The sequence below is a fragment of the Elaeis guineensis genome, chromosome 13 (assembly GCF_000442705.2).
Source record: "Elaeis guineensis isolate ETL-2024a chromosome 13, EG11, whole genome shotgun sequence".
In the NCBI taxonomy this organism is placed as follows: domain Eukaryota; kingdom Viridiplantae; phylum Streptophyta; class Magnoliopsida; order Arecales; family Arecaceae; genus Elaeis; species Elaeis guineensis.
Window position 1 is genome coordinate 72,871,224 of NC_026005.2, and position 17,309 is coordinate 72,888,532.

Sequence of the window (17,309 nt, forward strand, 5' to 3'; positions counted from 1 at the left end):
AATCAAATCCTCATTTATAGCATCTTCCTATTATTCAAACTCTGAACTAGCTTCCAATTTTATTTGTATATGAAAAAATATTTATTAAATCCTAGGAGATAGTATGAATCATGCACATTAAGTATATATCTTCTTGCTGCTTGATATTTGAAACTATGATTAAATATTATTTAATTTTTCATCATGACTGATTAAATAACTAAATAAATCATCCATATTTTAGATAGATAGATAGATGAATGGTATTGTTCTGCTAATACTCATGATCATCTTTAAAGTTGGTGGAAATAAGCCTTGCGATCACTTTCAACCACTTCCCTTGAAATGTACTGCCATTTCGTTCCCGTAGCCGCCTTCATCGGTTTCCTATCATTTTCATCATTGCTTGCGGGACCATCTCATGCTAAAACAAGAGAATTCCCACAGCAAAAGCAAACCAAAAGCACCAACAGCCACAGTTTTGACTGCATAAGTCGTAAGCTTGAAATGACAAAGACAGGTATCTTTCCCTTTCCTGGATTTGCTTGTTCCCGGAACTCACCCATTTTCCTCTCTAAGCTGAGAAATTCCAAAGCCTTGGTGCAATGCCTTTCGAGCTTTGAAGGGAGAATTGGGGAGTAATTTACATAGCTACGGCCTACGTATAAGTGACATTAGATGCTGGTGGTTGGGTTCGTTTATTCAATTCTATCGGGCTTTAATTCCTGGCTGGCTGCTGGAAACTGCTCGTGGAGTATGGAACGATGGATCTGCATGCATGGGAAACTGCTCGTGGAGTGTGGAACGATGACCCGGCCCGCATGGGGACTTAGAAGAGAATTAACGATGGGTAGTTTTACGGGGACTACTCGACCACCGGGAAAAGAGGACAACTGGGGGTCTGTGAAACTGGCGAGCCAGACCCAAAGTCCAAGCAATCGAAGCATATCCGCCGTTCAGCACCCTGGAAGTGGACCTAGCTAGTTATTCACTTTGCTAATTAATTTGTTTAAACCAAATGGCCATGAAATTGATAGTGGGAGTTTTTTTTTTTTTTTCCTCTGCTATATATAATTGTGTTGATGTGGCAGGTAATGTAAATATACTACAACAGCATGTAAACTGTTTGTAGGTCTTTCTAAATGGTTACAGGGTTTTCCCATCAGGATCCAAAAACATCTACATGAACTCAGAATGCTCCCGCGTGGCAAACGGACGCCCTCAGATTAAACGACAAACAAACCATCGTCACCACGCCACGCCAAGCGGAGACCAAGTCCCACTGTTTATAGGTGCAACATCACGCACCAAACCTATATGTGGATCCATCTGTATCTCCTCTACTCCTTCCTTCACCCAATCTCACACCCGACTATCGACATGCGGGCTCTACACCTTCACTGAGAGGCCACAAACTGGGTGCAATCTCCTAGAGTACGCGGATTAAAAATAGAACAGCTCCACTTGACTCCTAGTCTTCCACCTTTATCGTAAAAAGGAAAAAAAAGGGGAAACAAATAAACAACGTATTCGTAGAGCTCCATAGTCTTATAATTCGCCAAGCCCTTTCCCTTCCTCAGAGCGAGATAGAGAGAAATGGAGGAAACAAGGAAGCTTTTGGTGGAGAAGATGACAAACGTGGAGGGAGTGGAAGAGCTCAAGAGGGGGGTGATAGATTTCTTAAAGGAGAAGTTTGTCCAATTACTCCACCTCCTGGATGATTTTGGCCGGTTCTTCACCGAGAAAGTGGATCAGCTCCTCCCGCCGGCGACCCGTGCCGAAACTCTGAACCGGTGGCTCCACGTCGGCCTCACTGTCGTCCTCCCCGTCGCCCTCTCCCTCCTCTTCCTTTACTACTGCTGCCGCTGCTGCTGCCGTGGCGGCGGCGCAGCTGGTCGGGCCGCCGGCAGGATGATGAAGGCCCCCGGGAGGGGTGGCCGCCTCATGCCCCGGGCCTCCTTCGAGGGCAATCCCCAGTCTTATTTCCGAGACCTCCATGCCGGCAAGGATCTGGTCTATTAATTAAGTTGTACGTACGTAGTTATATACCTCCCGCCGTTTATAGGATGTGTGTTATGTTGGTGTTGAAGTTGTGCGATGGTTTAACTTTGGATGCGGAACCTGTTAAAGTGTTGTTGTTGGTATTAAGGAATAATGTTGCTTGGTTTTCCATCTTCAGATAATATTATGAAGTATTCTGTTTTCTCGACTCGTATGTTCTTTTATTTTTCTTCCTTTTTCTTTTCTTTTTTTTTGCTCGAAAATATATTTTCTCCTGATGTAGATTTAGGTTAATTATTGGCGCAGCACCATTAAGAATTTAAAATTATATATGTGACTTGTGATGGCACTTTCGTGGAAGAATTATTGACTGTCTTAATGGTCGAGATAATTAGTATATATGTATCTGGACTGGAATTATTAATAGTCACTGTCAGAGCAATTGATATTTTTTTTATTATCATAACAAATGTTATTATCCATCATAGAGTAGTGTGATAAGTGTTAACTCCCTTTTTGCGATTGATTAAGAAAAAGCTCTCCAACTTTTTCTTTTTTAAAAGCTACTTCTGAAGAACATGGTAGAGATACGGGTTTTTTTTTTTTTTGGGTAGGAAATGCAGATACGTTGGTGGATGAAAAAAAAGCTACGTCAATGCATGATCTACGAACGGTGTCTCTATCTTTATCTGTACTTTTTAATATTTTATTTGCTGATCTCCATAGATATTTTTATTATATATTGATTTAATAAATTTAATTTTTGAAAAAAAATCTCCATCTCATGTCTAATTGTTATTTGGATTAGATCTGAGTGGATCATGCTAAATCCCACAGCACATCATATTATTTTTGGATACTTCACCCATTTCTTGTTGCAAGTAATCTACCATGCGTATGCTCCGTCATTTATCCTCGTCCATTTGAATTTTTTTTTGAAAATAATTTAATTTTTGAAAAAAAAAATCTAATCCAATCCGGTAAGAACCTAACGTGGAAGTCAATAAATTTTTTTCTTGCAAAAATCATGTGAAGTATTATTTTTAAATTTTTATTTTTCATATATACATGAATCTCTTTTTATACGTATGATTTTTTATACATAAATAAAAATATATATACACAATTCTTTCAACATGATTTTAAAAATATTGAAATCTATATATTTTTTTAATTTATCTGAATTTTAGGGAGATTATTTTTTTAAAGTTTAATAGGTGTAAAGAGAGTATTTTACTTAGTATCTGTCTTCAAAAACATCGATGCCAAGCTTTCAAGTAATTATTTAGAAGGGAATCCAGCTTAACCAGTCATTTGGCTGGCCAACCAGGGCTGCAACGCTTCTCCCACAAGGGCTATATATATATATATATATATCAACTTGCTGTACAAATTGCTGCTGGTACTCATCATTCAGTATTTCATATATTTTTATTTATTTATTTTCAGACTTGCCCTCCTCCATTCCTCCCCCACCTCAATCGAAAAAAAGAAAAAACGAAAATACAAAGCCTCATTCAAAAAAAAAAAAAAAAGATAAGATAAAATAATAATAAAAAAAAAAAGCTCATGCCACATAACTGTCATTATTGTTATTAATATGTGTAGGACAATAAGATGGTAGGTCCTCCAAAGCCTTTAAAGCGGTCCGACACGATTGAGAGGCGCACGTCGGTGACGCGAGTCTTTTTAGGCCTTTTATTTAAAAAAGATTAAAAAAGAAAAATAATAATGATAATAATATTAATTAATAGAAACTGAGACAGTGATGTTCTTACCGCAAGCAAGAGAATCACGGAGCAGTACTCCTGGTCCCCCGTGCAAGATGATGGAAAAGCTAAAAAATTATATACCGTACGAAAAATCCTAGCCTAACCAATAATTGCCATAATTTATTAGTAAAACTCCAGTGCTCCGACCAAGCTTGGTGTCAAGGTACATGTCACACACCAAGACCGTGTGAGCATCCTTCCACTAAACAAGTAGGCATCTGTTTACCAAAAAAAAAAAACATGTAGGCATCTCTTCCTTTTTTTTTTTCGAAAGGAAAAAGGAAAAAAAGTAGGCATATCATTGCACATTTACACGTGGGTGCCCTACATGCATGCACCGAGTAACCCAAATCATTAAAGTGTGCGAATTTGAGACATGAGTGGACCGTATCTATTCCCTGCTTCAATCTGGGACAGGAGTTTGCAAAACATGATGCGAAAATATTAGTTTTGTTTTTATATTTATTTATTTATTTTATGAGGTGTGACCGTATCTCTTTTTATTTTTATTTTTATTTTTTTTAAAGAGTTTTACCGGCTCAGTTGGTGAGAAAAATCCATTTACTATATATGGTATCGTATCATCGCCCCGCCAAATAAAGAGAGTTTGCAAAGATCCCTTTATTTTTCTTTTGGTAGCAAAAGATCCCTTTATTTGTCAGGCTATGAACTTTTTACATGCACATAACAAGCATCCAATTGTAACATGTTTGATTTGTCTCCAAAAAATGATGGATAGAGCAGCAGTTTACACTGGGACGAAGCATGTAAATTAGACAACCCAGATCCGGTTCATATGGGCTTAATCATCACATCATTATTTTAAACAATCTTCTCAACATTATGGTATTGGTGGTATTCCAATGACGCAGCACTAACCCCAGGGATGGGAAGATGCGTCTTTTCTTATTATTATTATTATTATTATTATTTGAGTATAGATGCGTCTTTTCTTATTGGTGGTAGAGAAGATGCATCTATTGGATTTAATATTCGCGAAGCAAAGGAAAAGCATCTATCCAATGAAAATTAGACTCTCGCCAAGCGTAGTGCAATAAGAATTTCCTTCCTCCACTTCGTTGTCATGATGATCCCAAAACAGTTTGACAAAGAGAACATGTAGGGAGAGGAAGACTAACATTTGGAAATGCATCAGCTGTACGCCATGGACCATGGGCCTAAACATCCCTTACGTTTCGTGCTGGGCTTTCTGGTCCTGTTCCTTGTGTTAGGCCTTATTAGATTTCTCCAAGGAGTATGGTGGGTTCCAACAAGAAGGCCAGTGCAACAACTTAGGATCTCATCAAATATTAGTCGAAATATATTATTTAAATTTTTTGATCATGTATAAATATCTAAAATTTTTTTAAAAAATAATTGATGTATAGCTAAATATACGTCTGCATGAATCCTCACAGCCACAGGGATCTAAGGGATTAGAGGACACTTCTACATGAGTTCTTCCATGGGAGTACAGAGGAAGTTGGTTTGGACTAGATCCTAGTAATTTACATATGATAATAAGACATACACCTGTCTGAACCTTTGCGTTGGTAATAACAATGGGAGACGCATTTAATAAAAAAGTTTCTCTAATTCCAATAAAAAAAAGATAAAAAGTTTCTCTAATGGTTAAGGTGAATTGAGCCCATTGGTCCAATCGAGATGTACCATTCTAATTATATGACTAGAAAAATTAAGTCCGCTGGTGGATATTATTGCCATGCAATACCTAAACTGAAGATCTATTTTGGGGTACGATTCCAACAATATTGGTGACTAGTATTGAGGTCATGTTGACTAAATAGAGAAAGAGTAAATTATTAAAACTCTCCTGAGGTTTTCATTGGTTATATTAATATTTAATAGTTTAAAAAACCTATACTTATATATAATTAATTTAATGGTGCTAGTGAAATAGCTTATTTCATATAACTGTAATTTGTTTATGGAGAAAATATGAAAGCAAGAAGGTTGACTAGTTTGGAGAATTCATTGTCTTGGCTTCTCATATCATTTTCGATAAGATTGAAAATTGATCAAATATTAGTATATTCATATTCATATTTATTTTATTTAATGAACATAGATATAAATATAGACTTTAGTCGGATGCAAAAATTTATATTCATGTTTGTTTTAAATGCATAGAATATATATCGGATGTCAGAAGTATGGATATAACTAAAGATATAAAACGAATGATTAAATTTTATGACTATAGAATCAAAAATATTACAAGTAGATAATAAATCAAGTTGATAACATGTTAATATGGTCATTTATCTTTCTTAAAAATTTATGTGTTATTTTAAATTAAATAAAATTATAAATAAATTTAGATATTTGGATACGGATCGGATAGTTGTCTATCTATATCCATATACGGAAATGAAAATGGGATATTATTCGATCCATTTTCATCCTTAATTTTTGGGAAGGTCTTTGGAGATAATTAAGTAATTTGAAGGATAGAACATCTTCATCGAGGAGACTTAGGTGTAATTACCATAAGAATTCCCAATTCATGCATGCTCATTCCATTTTCATCCCTAATTTTTGGGAAGGTTTTTGGAGATAATTAAGTAAATTAAAGGGTAGAACATCTTCATTGAGGAGACTTAGGTGTAATTGCCATAAAGAATTCCCAAACCATTCTAATTATATGATCAAAAAAATTAAGTCCGCTAGTGGCATTGTCATGCAATACCTAAATTGGAGATCTATTTTAGAGTATGATTCCAACAATATTGATGACTAGTATTGAGGTCATGTTGACTAAATAGAGAAAGAGTAAATTATTAAAGCTCTCTTGAGGTCTACATTGACTATATTAATACTTAATAATTTGAAAAAATTATACTTATACATAATTAATTTAATGGTGTTAGTAAAATAGTTTATTTCATATAATTATAATTTATTCATGTAGAAAATATGAAAGCAAGGAGGTTGACTTCTTTGGAGAATTCATTGTGTTGGCTTCTCATATCATTTCCAATAAGGTTGAAAATAGATTGGATACTAGTGCATTCATAGCCATGTTTATTTTATGTAATGAACATCGAAACAGATATGGATGTTAGTTAGATAAAAAAATTTATATCCATATTTATTTTAAATAAATATAATATCGGATGTCAGAAGTATGGATATAACTAAAGATATAAGTCGTATGATTAAAGTTTATGACTACATAAATAAATATATTACTAAATAGATGATAAATCAAGTTAATAGCATATTAATATGGTCGTTTATTTTTTTAAAAATTTATAAATATTATATAAAATTAAATAAGATTATAAATAAAATTGAATATGTGGATATGGATCGGATAGTTATCTATTCATATCCATATATGTTTTTCTTTAACAGATATGGATATTAATCAGCTATTCAAATTTTTATCCATATGTGGATATATTCGGATATGAACATGGATCTAGAATGAATTTATTTGATCTATTTTCATTCCTAATTTTTTGGATGGTTATTAGAGACAATTATGTAAATTGAAGTGTAGAACATCTTCGTTGAGGAGACTTAGGTGTAATTGCTGTAAAGAATTCCAAAATCATGGATTTTTGGGTGAGTTTCTCTGTTTTTTTATTAATACGTTTTGTATCAACCATTTTGTGCTATGCTAGGAAATATTTGTTAAAAATTTAGGCTAGCAACCTATAAACCAAAAACTGAACCGAAATAGCTTAAAACAGAATAAATCAAATCGAAATAATTTTGATTCAATTTTGATTTGATAATTTAATTTTGAACTTTTCTGCATTGAACTTTTTGATTTTGATTTGGATTTATTAAGTTTTTAATAATTTTATTATTTAATTTGATTAAGGATTTTGGGGAGGTACCAGTTGTATTGAAAATAGATGTGATCGATGATGAAATGCACCCGCGATCAAACGAGGAGGGCGAAGGCGAGGAGGTGGTGGAAGGGAGGGAAATGGCGGGCGAGGAGGTGGGCACCGAGAAGGAGGATGAGGTTGGCAGTGGCAATGGATAGGCATTGGAAGAGGAGAGTGGATAGGGTGGCATAGTTTTAGGGTCCAGAGGCTGGAGATGTCCAATGATTCGAGTACTAGCAAGCAAGAAGAAGGGAAGATGTGAGGACGAGTCAGTGGTGGTGCACCTCGAAATTGGTGCTATAGTTCATCGGGATGGGGAGTTTGATGTGCACCACCATGCCCCAAAACTAAGATCCATGCTCCTCCGTCATTCAACGTTATCAAATTAAATACTGAATCAAACAATAGATAATTTTGATTTTTGATTTACCGAAGTTATAAAATTAAATATCGAAGACCGAATCGATTCAAAAATTTCGATTCATTTTTAAACTAAAATCAAATTTTTTAGAAAAAATCAAACCACAAACCAAAATAATTAACAGTTTGGTTTGATTTTCGATTAACCAAATTATTTGCACACCTTTGCAAGCTGCTAAGACATTTTTGATAAATTCTAACCAATGGTCATAATCTTCCAAAATTAATTTCTACATGGACCATGTGGCTACATTTAAGTATGAAGAGCATTAATGTCATTATCGTTTTCAATAATTAGATCACGATACATCGGTTTTGTATTAATCTTGTAACTTAGACGGATTCACTCCCTTAATCTTTCCCCATGTTTGATCATGATAAATAATGATGATTCACTGAGAAGCAATATTGAATTATAGAATGTGGACTGTCCTTTACTTGCAAAATTTGTTCTTCTCGTAACATCTAGTTCTAGCAGATGACCATGATCATCATCAATGACTCTGTAAGACTGTACCCAACAGTGGCCTCGATTATTAGAAAAGTAGCGAGGAAGGTGAGGCTTGGAAAGCTCACTCTTCCGGCTGGGATAAAGTTGGCTCTCTCCACTGGTTGTTCACCATGATCTCAAGACATGGGAGCAAGATGCTCATCTATGCAAGCCATAGAGGTTCTCTGCCGGGGTGCCCAAAGCTTCTAACAGTACAATTGCTTTCTGCCATTTCGCAAGGGTCAAGTTTTGCGATGATAGAATATTTTGAATCGAGGCCCTAGCATACTTGGAAGTGGCAAAACTGGTAGCCTATCCTCCGAGACCGGGCGTCAACCGTTTCCAAGTGAAAAGATAGTTTGGTTGTCTTCTTGATTATGATTGTTTTGCGGTTTAGATTGCATTTTTTTTGTGCAAAAAGATGCATTGAAATTGATTGTGAGCCAAAAAAAAATTTTAATTTATTTTAAAAAAAATATTTTTTTCATCTAAAATATTTTTTTAAGGATAAAATCTTAAAATCTATAGATTAGAGTGGATAATACTTCATATACCGAGCTATGAGCTTTTGGCCATAATAGTCAAAAGAGACTAATTATGCTCTTCCTCCTACACTACAACATAGCCTCTCAGTCAAACAGGAGATGCTCTCCTCTTTATTTTTACCGTAGCTTCGTGTATGAAAGGGAGGAGCCCCACAGTTGCATCAGTAGTCCCTTACCTCATTATAAGAAATTCATGTATTAGCGACGACTATTCGCGACGGCAAGAAAACCGTCACTAATAGTGCTCTTCGCTGACAAAATATTACGACCAAAAATCTTCTCATCGCTAAAAGTCGACAGACTATTAGTGATAGCTTAATTGGTTATTAGCGATGGAAAAGCCGTCACTAATAACAATTATTAGCGATGGAAAAGCCATCGCTAACAAGCTATTAGTGGTGGCTTTAGCGACGGAGTGAATGCCATCACTAATAACTAGTATTTTTCTTTTAAATTTGATCATAACCTTAGTAGCATTGAAAAATTTTATTAATGATGGCATTTTGCCGTCTCTAATACCATTAGCGACGGTAATTTTGCCGCCGCTAATACTATCTCTATTTCACCCCCCGACCAATTTTTAACTATTCACTTTTTCTCTTCCCTCCTCTTTCCCCTACCTTCGGTCCCCTTGCCGCCCCTCTCTTTACCCCGCTTTCGGTCCCCCTCTTTCCCCAACAGCCGGATCCCGCCTTCTCGAGTCTTCGACTGTCGGATCCCGTCTCTCCAAGCCCCTGACCGTGAGCCTCTGGCCGCAAGCCTCCAGCCTTCTCCCGCCTCCCCCCGACTGCCTCCGATCCCCTCGGTTGCCTCCGATCCTGATAAATGATATATTTTTATATTTATTGAAAATATTTTTGATAATTTTTGATATTAACATCTTCTTAAAAACTTAATTTTATGAATAAATTAGATTTTTTTATAAAAATAAATAATTTTAAAAAAAATAAAATTAGAGCATATTTATGAAAAATAAGATGTTAATTTAATTGAGCAATTTAAGCATCAAAATGAAGAAAAATTTTTAAAAAAATTAATACATATTTTTTTAATTTTTCAAGCAAAAATCGGAGCGAAAACGGAGTCAAAATATCCTAAAAAAATAAAGAAAATAGCCTTCGGTGCATGGTGGACCGGTCAGCCGGTCCATAGAAACAGGGTGCGGTCCACAGAAACAGTTTGCGGTCCACAGACGAGGTGGAAGATTTTGCACGATCGGACGATCGAAATTCAATCTATCATCCGATCCGACAGCTGTGGTAGTTTTTGATTTTAAATAGGAGATTAAATGCACTGATCGACGGCCCAAATTCCATCCGACCTTTGATCCAACGGCTGTCAGCATCCCCGACTGTGTTAAAAAAGAAAACTGTGCGATCCAATGGTCAGAATTCAATCTGAAGTACGATCGAACGGTTGTGATTGAATCTGACCCTGATAAGGAGTAAAAGACTGATTTTTGGGCTGATCTGAGCGGTCCAATCCAGATCCGACGGTCAGAAATATTCTTAGAAGATTAATATATTTTTTAAGAGTTTTAGGACTCCTTTTGTGATCAGAAAAATATAAAAAATTTATCTATAAATAGGAAATCTGAGAATAAGCTTTGGGAGGAAAAAAAATCAGAGAAAAAATAAAAAAAAATAGAGAAAAAATTTAAGAAGCTTTAGGGATCAATTATTGGGAGATTATGGAACTAGAGAGCTTGATGCGAGGCTAAATCCCTTCAATCCAGGAATATGATGAAGTCTGTAAACGAATTTTTTTTTATATTTAATTTTTATACAATAAAATTTTATTTTTATTTCATATATTTTTATTTTTTTGAGGTATTGATCTAGCCTACACGGTCTATACCTTCTATTGACATGCTGTGATCCCTAGATATGGTACGTGCTTAGAAAAGATAGATTATGGTATACTAGATTAAATCTTATATCCTGAAATTGAATTTAGATAGTTTATACTCTAATAGAACGAGCTGTGAGCTACTGATACAGTTCGTATCCCTTAGAGATAAACTATACTAATATCTTAATTATAAAAATTAAATATTGTAATATAAAAAAAAATAATAAATCTCTTTGCATGGTGGATTCAGAATTTTTGAATTATTTTTTTGAATTATTTTTTTTCATAAATTAATTTATACTTTTAATTTAATTCTTGCTATTCTATTTTTTTTAATTCTTCTACAATCAATTTTCTTTTATTTCTTCTTAAAAAAAAAGAAATAATCATCCTAGATCCCCATGAAAACGATCCCTACTCACCCTATCTATATAGTTTGAGTTGGTTTTTATTTTTGACTACCTACGACAGCGATCAAATTTTTTTTAAATTTTTTCTAAATTATTTCTACATTTATCTCTAAATCATTTTATGTGGTCTATGCTGGTCCTTCACACCCTCTTTTATGTGGGCACACCCAATTTGATCAAATCAAGTGGCACCCCATGCAAACAATTAAGAAAATTGATTAAGGATTTGAACCCTTAATGCATTTGATCCAAAATCCTAGGCACCCAATAATTAGTGCCCAATGAATCTAATTCATTTAGGTTATTAGAAAATAATTAATTCAAATTAATCTTTATAAATAAATAATTCAAGTGTAAAGAGAAAATTTGATTCAACCATATGCTAACAAGGTTATTCTAAATCCAATAGAGTTTCTCTAAACTCAATTGAGACTTCATAAGTGTAATTGCTTATTTCAGATCTAATCTTTTTGTTGTATGACTCCATAGGTTAAATTCTATCTAGTAGTGAGATATATAATGATCTCTATTATAGTATCATTGAAACTTTTTTCAATGAGTCGAAACGATTCCACTCTTAACTCATCAAAGATTGTCGTTCCTAAGTAACTTTAGTGAGCTCTCACAATCCATCACTGATACCTAGCAATATGTAGTGGCAATCTAGTAGAACGAAAAAAAAATCTCAAAGTATAGTTCACATGTGATTCAGTCTCTTTATCGTGAATCTCGACTAGATGCTAGGTCATGGATAAACCATCAAATCTCATCATCAGCAATATGATATATTCGATTAGCTCAAATCCAATTGTGATCCTTATGAAAACTCTTTTTTATCAATCACACTGTTGTGGTCACAAACTCTCAGATTTAGCCCCTCAAATCTCATAGGACTACTTCTCTCTATCAAGATCGATAGATTCTATCTAAATGTCCATCCTACTCCTACAGTGAACTAACTGTCACCAACATCCACTATAAGTCTTAATGAGATTATGTTTATGTATCAGTCAAACTTCAGCAGCTTCACTACGAGTAGTCATACTATCACAGGTCAAAAAATCATTCACACAACTACAGTATTAAGACGATTATTGATGATTGAGTAGATATCCAAGTGATCTCTCGTATGGTCATGTTCAGTACTAGTTGTTCTCTAACAACTACCTACACTCGTCGCTCAGTGTCTCTATACTATAGACTAGAGACTCATCTATCAAAAAAAAAATGATCTATGCGCTGGTCTATCCGGATCGATCATCATTCTCATGATGATACTATGACCGAGAGTATTTAAAAATTTTATACATATTTCTAATTCTCAACACCTGAAGAATATATATCGAAGTATTAATTTCATAGACGATTTAAAGATACATCACTCTTAAATGAAAATCAAATTTATCCTTTTATTGATCAAATCAATATATTAAGTATAAAATTATGTTCTAAATTTATTATAATGTATCAGCCATATTAGTTTCTAGGACATACATCTAACACTTGCAATATCTTATTTTTCAATGACAGATATGAGCCTTTTTTTTTTCGCTTGTTTACTTTGTTGGTCTCTGATTTAAGAACCCTTTTTAAGTTTTTATTTTATTTTTTTAAAAAAAATTCAATAGGTTCGGACCAAGCTTGGGCCTCTCAGATTCATGATACTTTAGCTGAAGCATTTGAAAGATGTAATTTCAAATTACTATCGGTAAACTACTTTCAGATAAATATGATGAATACAAGCATAACATACTTTTGGAGATGGCAAGATCCAGGCATCAATTGTAGTAAGCTAATTTCTAACCATGATTCCAAACTCTTTTGCATACTTATTATGAAGAAACCTACAATATTTGGACTTGAGATGCATATTTAAAAAACAGAATCAAATCAAGAAACAAGAAAGATTCAAATCTTTAGAATATTTTGCTTCCTATCTTGAGGGCATTTACATGTAAAGGTCAATATTTCAGTTACTTAACGCTTATTTAGTTGAGCTCGTTGTCGCTCATTTGGTATTAAATTTTTATATTTAGAATCTTCACATAGTTAGGTTTGAATCAGAGGAAGGAGATCTCGAGGTCAAAAATCAATTTTTCTGTTTGATAGATGGGATAGAGGTATAGATACATTTATATCATCGAATGGAATGTGTAGGAACAATCCATTTGAGAATCGGAGGGGTATATCGAAATATACTCCTCTGTGGTGTCGGTTTAAACTTAAGATGGAAGGGATGGATACAAGAGGGTTAAAATTTAATCTAACTATCTGATGGATGAGTCGGAGGTATCTATATTTCTATATCATTGAATGAAACGTATAGGGACAATCCGTTCGAAAATTAGAGCCGCATATTAAAATATATCCCTCCGTGCCAGTTTAGATTTGAGGCATATCAATTACAATAGTTTTTCAGTTTCAATTAACTTAGTTACAGACTATTGGGTTATTGGTTCCATAATTATATAATTAATCTGTAAATCTATTTATTTTTATTTTCAAAGATTATAGATCATTTCTTTTCGAGGATGAAGCTATCACAGTCGAAGAGAGAGCTTTGGAGGAGAGAGCTCTGATGCAGTTAGCTCACATGATTCTACAGCACACATACCATGCGGTAAACTCTGATACTTTAGATCTTTTTTTTTATATTATTTATCTTTTGTTATCTAATATAATATTCTTTATGATGTCTTTATACTCTTAGATTTGGATGACGTGGGGTCACCAGTGACCCCACACTTATATGGAGCAGCATCTGGCTCTCAGAGTTAGCGGCATGGTAGAGGATCTGCCTGGCTCGTGGCACCTCCGATTCGATCGGAGGATAGAGAGCTCGTCCACATTCAGAACCATACGTAAGTCTATATATCTTCATTGAATATATTTAAATTTTAATCATTTTAAAGTCTAATATTTATTATTCAAAATAAATTTTACAGCACATTTACAGAGCCTGGGGTGCCTCGTATGATTACCGACATCATCCGATGATTGATACCAAAGCTGATGAACGAGTTCTCTAGTTGGCCATCAAGGGCTCGTGATGCAGCCTGGGAGATATTTTTGATAAGAAAAAAAATGTTTAATTTTTAAATTTGCAGTAGGTTTGTATTCTGTTTATTAATGCACGGTTGCTTTTACTTACTGGGGTACTATCAATTCGAGACTCCTTAGGATGAGGAGGCTGGCCATCGGATTTTTATGGAGGTGGCCACATAGAGGTTCCGGTATGGGCTGTACGGCCTTCGGCAGTCCATCATAGAGCACTCCAGTTCTGAGTCACCATCAGACTGGAAGTCTTACACAGATCACTAGATGTAGACGAACATATGAGAGGTCCTCTGTGACCAATGGAGTACTGAGAAGTACTCTGATAGGCGACAGAGAGCACGGCAGAATCGGTCCGCCTAGTAGCATCCGATCAAACATACTGGTGGCTCCATTGGCACACATATTGTGGCTGGTAGATTAGTAAAAATTTTACACTTAAATTAATTTTATATTGAATAGATCATATATATATATATATATATTTTAAATTAATTTAATTTTATTATTTATTTATTATAGATATGGTAGCTGGATCGTGCACCAGAACAGCTATAGATATGAGAGACCACACACCAGTCTAGGAGGACTGGTGATTACTTAGATCCTCGATCTCCATAGATCGCAATAATAATTTAAAATATTATTTATTAAATTTTATATATTGATATCTATGGATTAATAAATTTTTAAACTGTATAGACGGATTACATGGAGTATCTCGTATCGTGGTATGGCAAGAATTCATCCTCTTGGCCCCTCTTTGATCTCGATGGATGGCTCAGGGCCATCGAAGGGGTGAGTAGGAGCTGGGTCATGGGATTCAGCCACAGCTTCGACCCTCCAACAGCTCGATACTCCTCTCAGGGCTCGACGATCCAGATGTGGGCTAACGTACATGTGGAGGTCGTGTAGAGATTTTTGAGTCAGCGATCTCAGAGCTTTCGAGATGCTATCCGCGATATGATCATTGAGATTCTTTGGGATCTGCATCTACGTGATTAGCTGGGCTCGTTGTCACATCCATCATAGTAGATAATTTTATTCATAAATTTTTTTACTTATTTTAAATTTTTATATTTCGAAGCTTCACATATTTAGGCTTAAGTCCAGAAAGAAAATATAGGAAGTAAAAATTCAAAAAAAATTAAAAGCTATTAGCGATAATATTAGCGGCGCAAATTGCCATCGCTAATAATTTTTTAAATTTTAATTAAAAAATTAAAAAATTATTAGCAATGGCAGTCACGACGAAACTGTTGTCGCTAATAATTTTTTAATAATTTAATTTTAAAAAAAATTAAAATTATTAGTGATGGAGTTTTATCGCTAATACCATCGCTAATTATCTTTATTAGCGACGGCGGATTTGCCGTCGCTAATAATGGTAATTAGCATCGAGATTATTTTCATTGAATTTTTAATGACGGAAATCCATCGCTAATAGCATTAGCGATGGCAAATTGACTATTAGCGACGGTAATAATAGTCTTTTTTCTTGTAGTGTCTGATGCGTCACTGTTGCGATCAATAACTCATGGCTTAGTATGTGAAGTATTATCTATTCTGACCCATGGGCCTCATAGTTTTTCTCTTCAAAAAGTTTCTTCCTGTATATGTTAGAATCTTCCTTGACTCACAACTAATGTGATACTAATGATGTCTTTTCTCCTATACCATAATAGGATGATTTATCCTTTCTCAAAACTACTTTCACGAGGAGATGGGTGCCGAAATGGCTGAGCCAATAATTGTCAAAAATCAAGCAAAACGGTCATGATGTATTATTTCTAGGCCTTGCATGATGATAGCACGTCGTGCACCGATCAATTGTTATTTCAATTAGAGTTTCTAATCTAGGTCACTTAATTTTGTAAATTAATATCATTTATGATTACTAAGTAGAGCTAATATATATTATACAACAACTTTAATGAGGTTAGTCTTGATTGGATGAATTAAGGACCGAACACCAATGATTTAAGCTATTGTATATGATACACTATCTATAACTATTCATTATTTAAAATATCATGTGATCTGAGATTCTTATAGTCAATAAATCTAATATTAAAAAATAAATAATTTAAATAATATAAAATATTATATATTTTTGATCACGTGATGCATAGATTAGATATTTTAGAGATAGCAGATTATATATATATATATATTTTGATAATTTAAAAATAATAAATTATATTTAATGACTTGGGTCATTACTATAAAGTCTCCAATCATAATGAAATTATTCGAACTGCTGCGTGAGCACCCATGTGACCCTGATCTTAAAATGCAGATGTCCTTGATCTATATAAGGGCTGGCTGTTAGCCACACTTGCTATTGTGTAGAGAGTTAAAGCAACAATAGATTGTGGAAATTAAAACCACGCGCCAAGGTTTTTGTTATTGCCGCTGTGATAAATGGCCAAATAGTGTTAACAATCTTAGTCCACCAACATTTAATGTGGAATTGTCAAGGATGGAAAGTAAATTGTAGTGGTGCGCAGAAGGCTAGGATTTGGTCAGACCAAAGGATGCCCCCTCCCCCCACCCCCAACAAAAAAAAAGGCAGAAATATTCAGTTTATATGTTTCATCCGTATTTGCTTTGTTTTTTTTTTTCTTGGGGTGGGGTGGGGGTGGGGGTGGGGGTGGAGGGTGAGAATAGAAAATGTTCCATGTGCAACAAGAAAACCAAAGAACAATAAAAAAACCTAAGAAATGCCAACCTTGTTAGAGAAGTCATTATAGTACCAAGGGGTCCTCTCCCTACCTGCCCACCAGGACAAAACGCCCTATAACCCTTGGATTATATGTCTAGGTCAATTTAGCCCCAAGCCATGTAAACGGCATCTTAATCATCTCCAACAAATTCTACTCCACATCAACATACTTATTAGACTCAATAACATCCAGCCAAGA

General features: G+C 34.6%; 1 protein-coding gene across 1 annotated transcript; it reads left to right on the top strand.

The window, feature by feature from the left end:
• The first annotated feature begins 1,498 nt into the window (after positions 1-1,498).
• Positions 1,499-2,188, top strand: LOC105056064 (uncharacterized). Its single transcript, XM_010938128.3, has one exon. The coding sequence runs from the start codon at positions 1,576-1,578 to the stop codon at positions 1,999-2,001; it is 426 nt and encodes a 141-aa protein (XP_010936430.1). The 5' UTR covers positions 1,499-1,575; the 3' UTR covers positions 2,002-2,188.
• The last annotated feature ends 15,121 nt before the right edge of the window (positions 2,189-17,309 follow it).

What these genes read in the sequence shown, in the direction of transcription:
- LOC105056064 (XM_010938128.3), top strand. Translation starts at nt 1,576, where the DNA reads ATGGAGGAAACAAGGAAGCTTTTGGTGGAGAAGATGACAAACGTGGAG.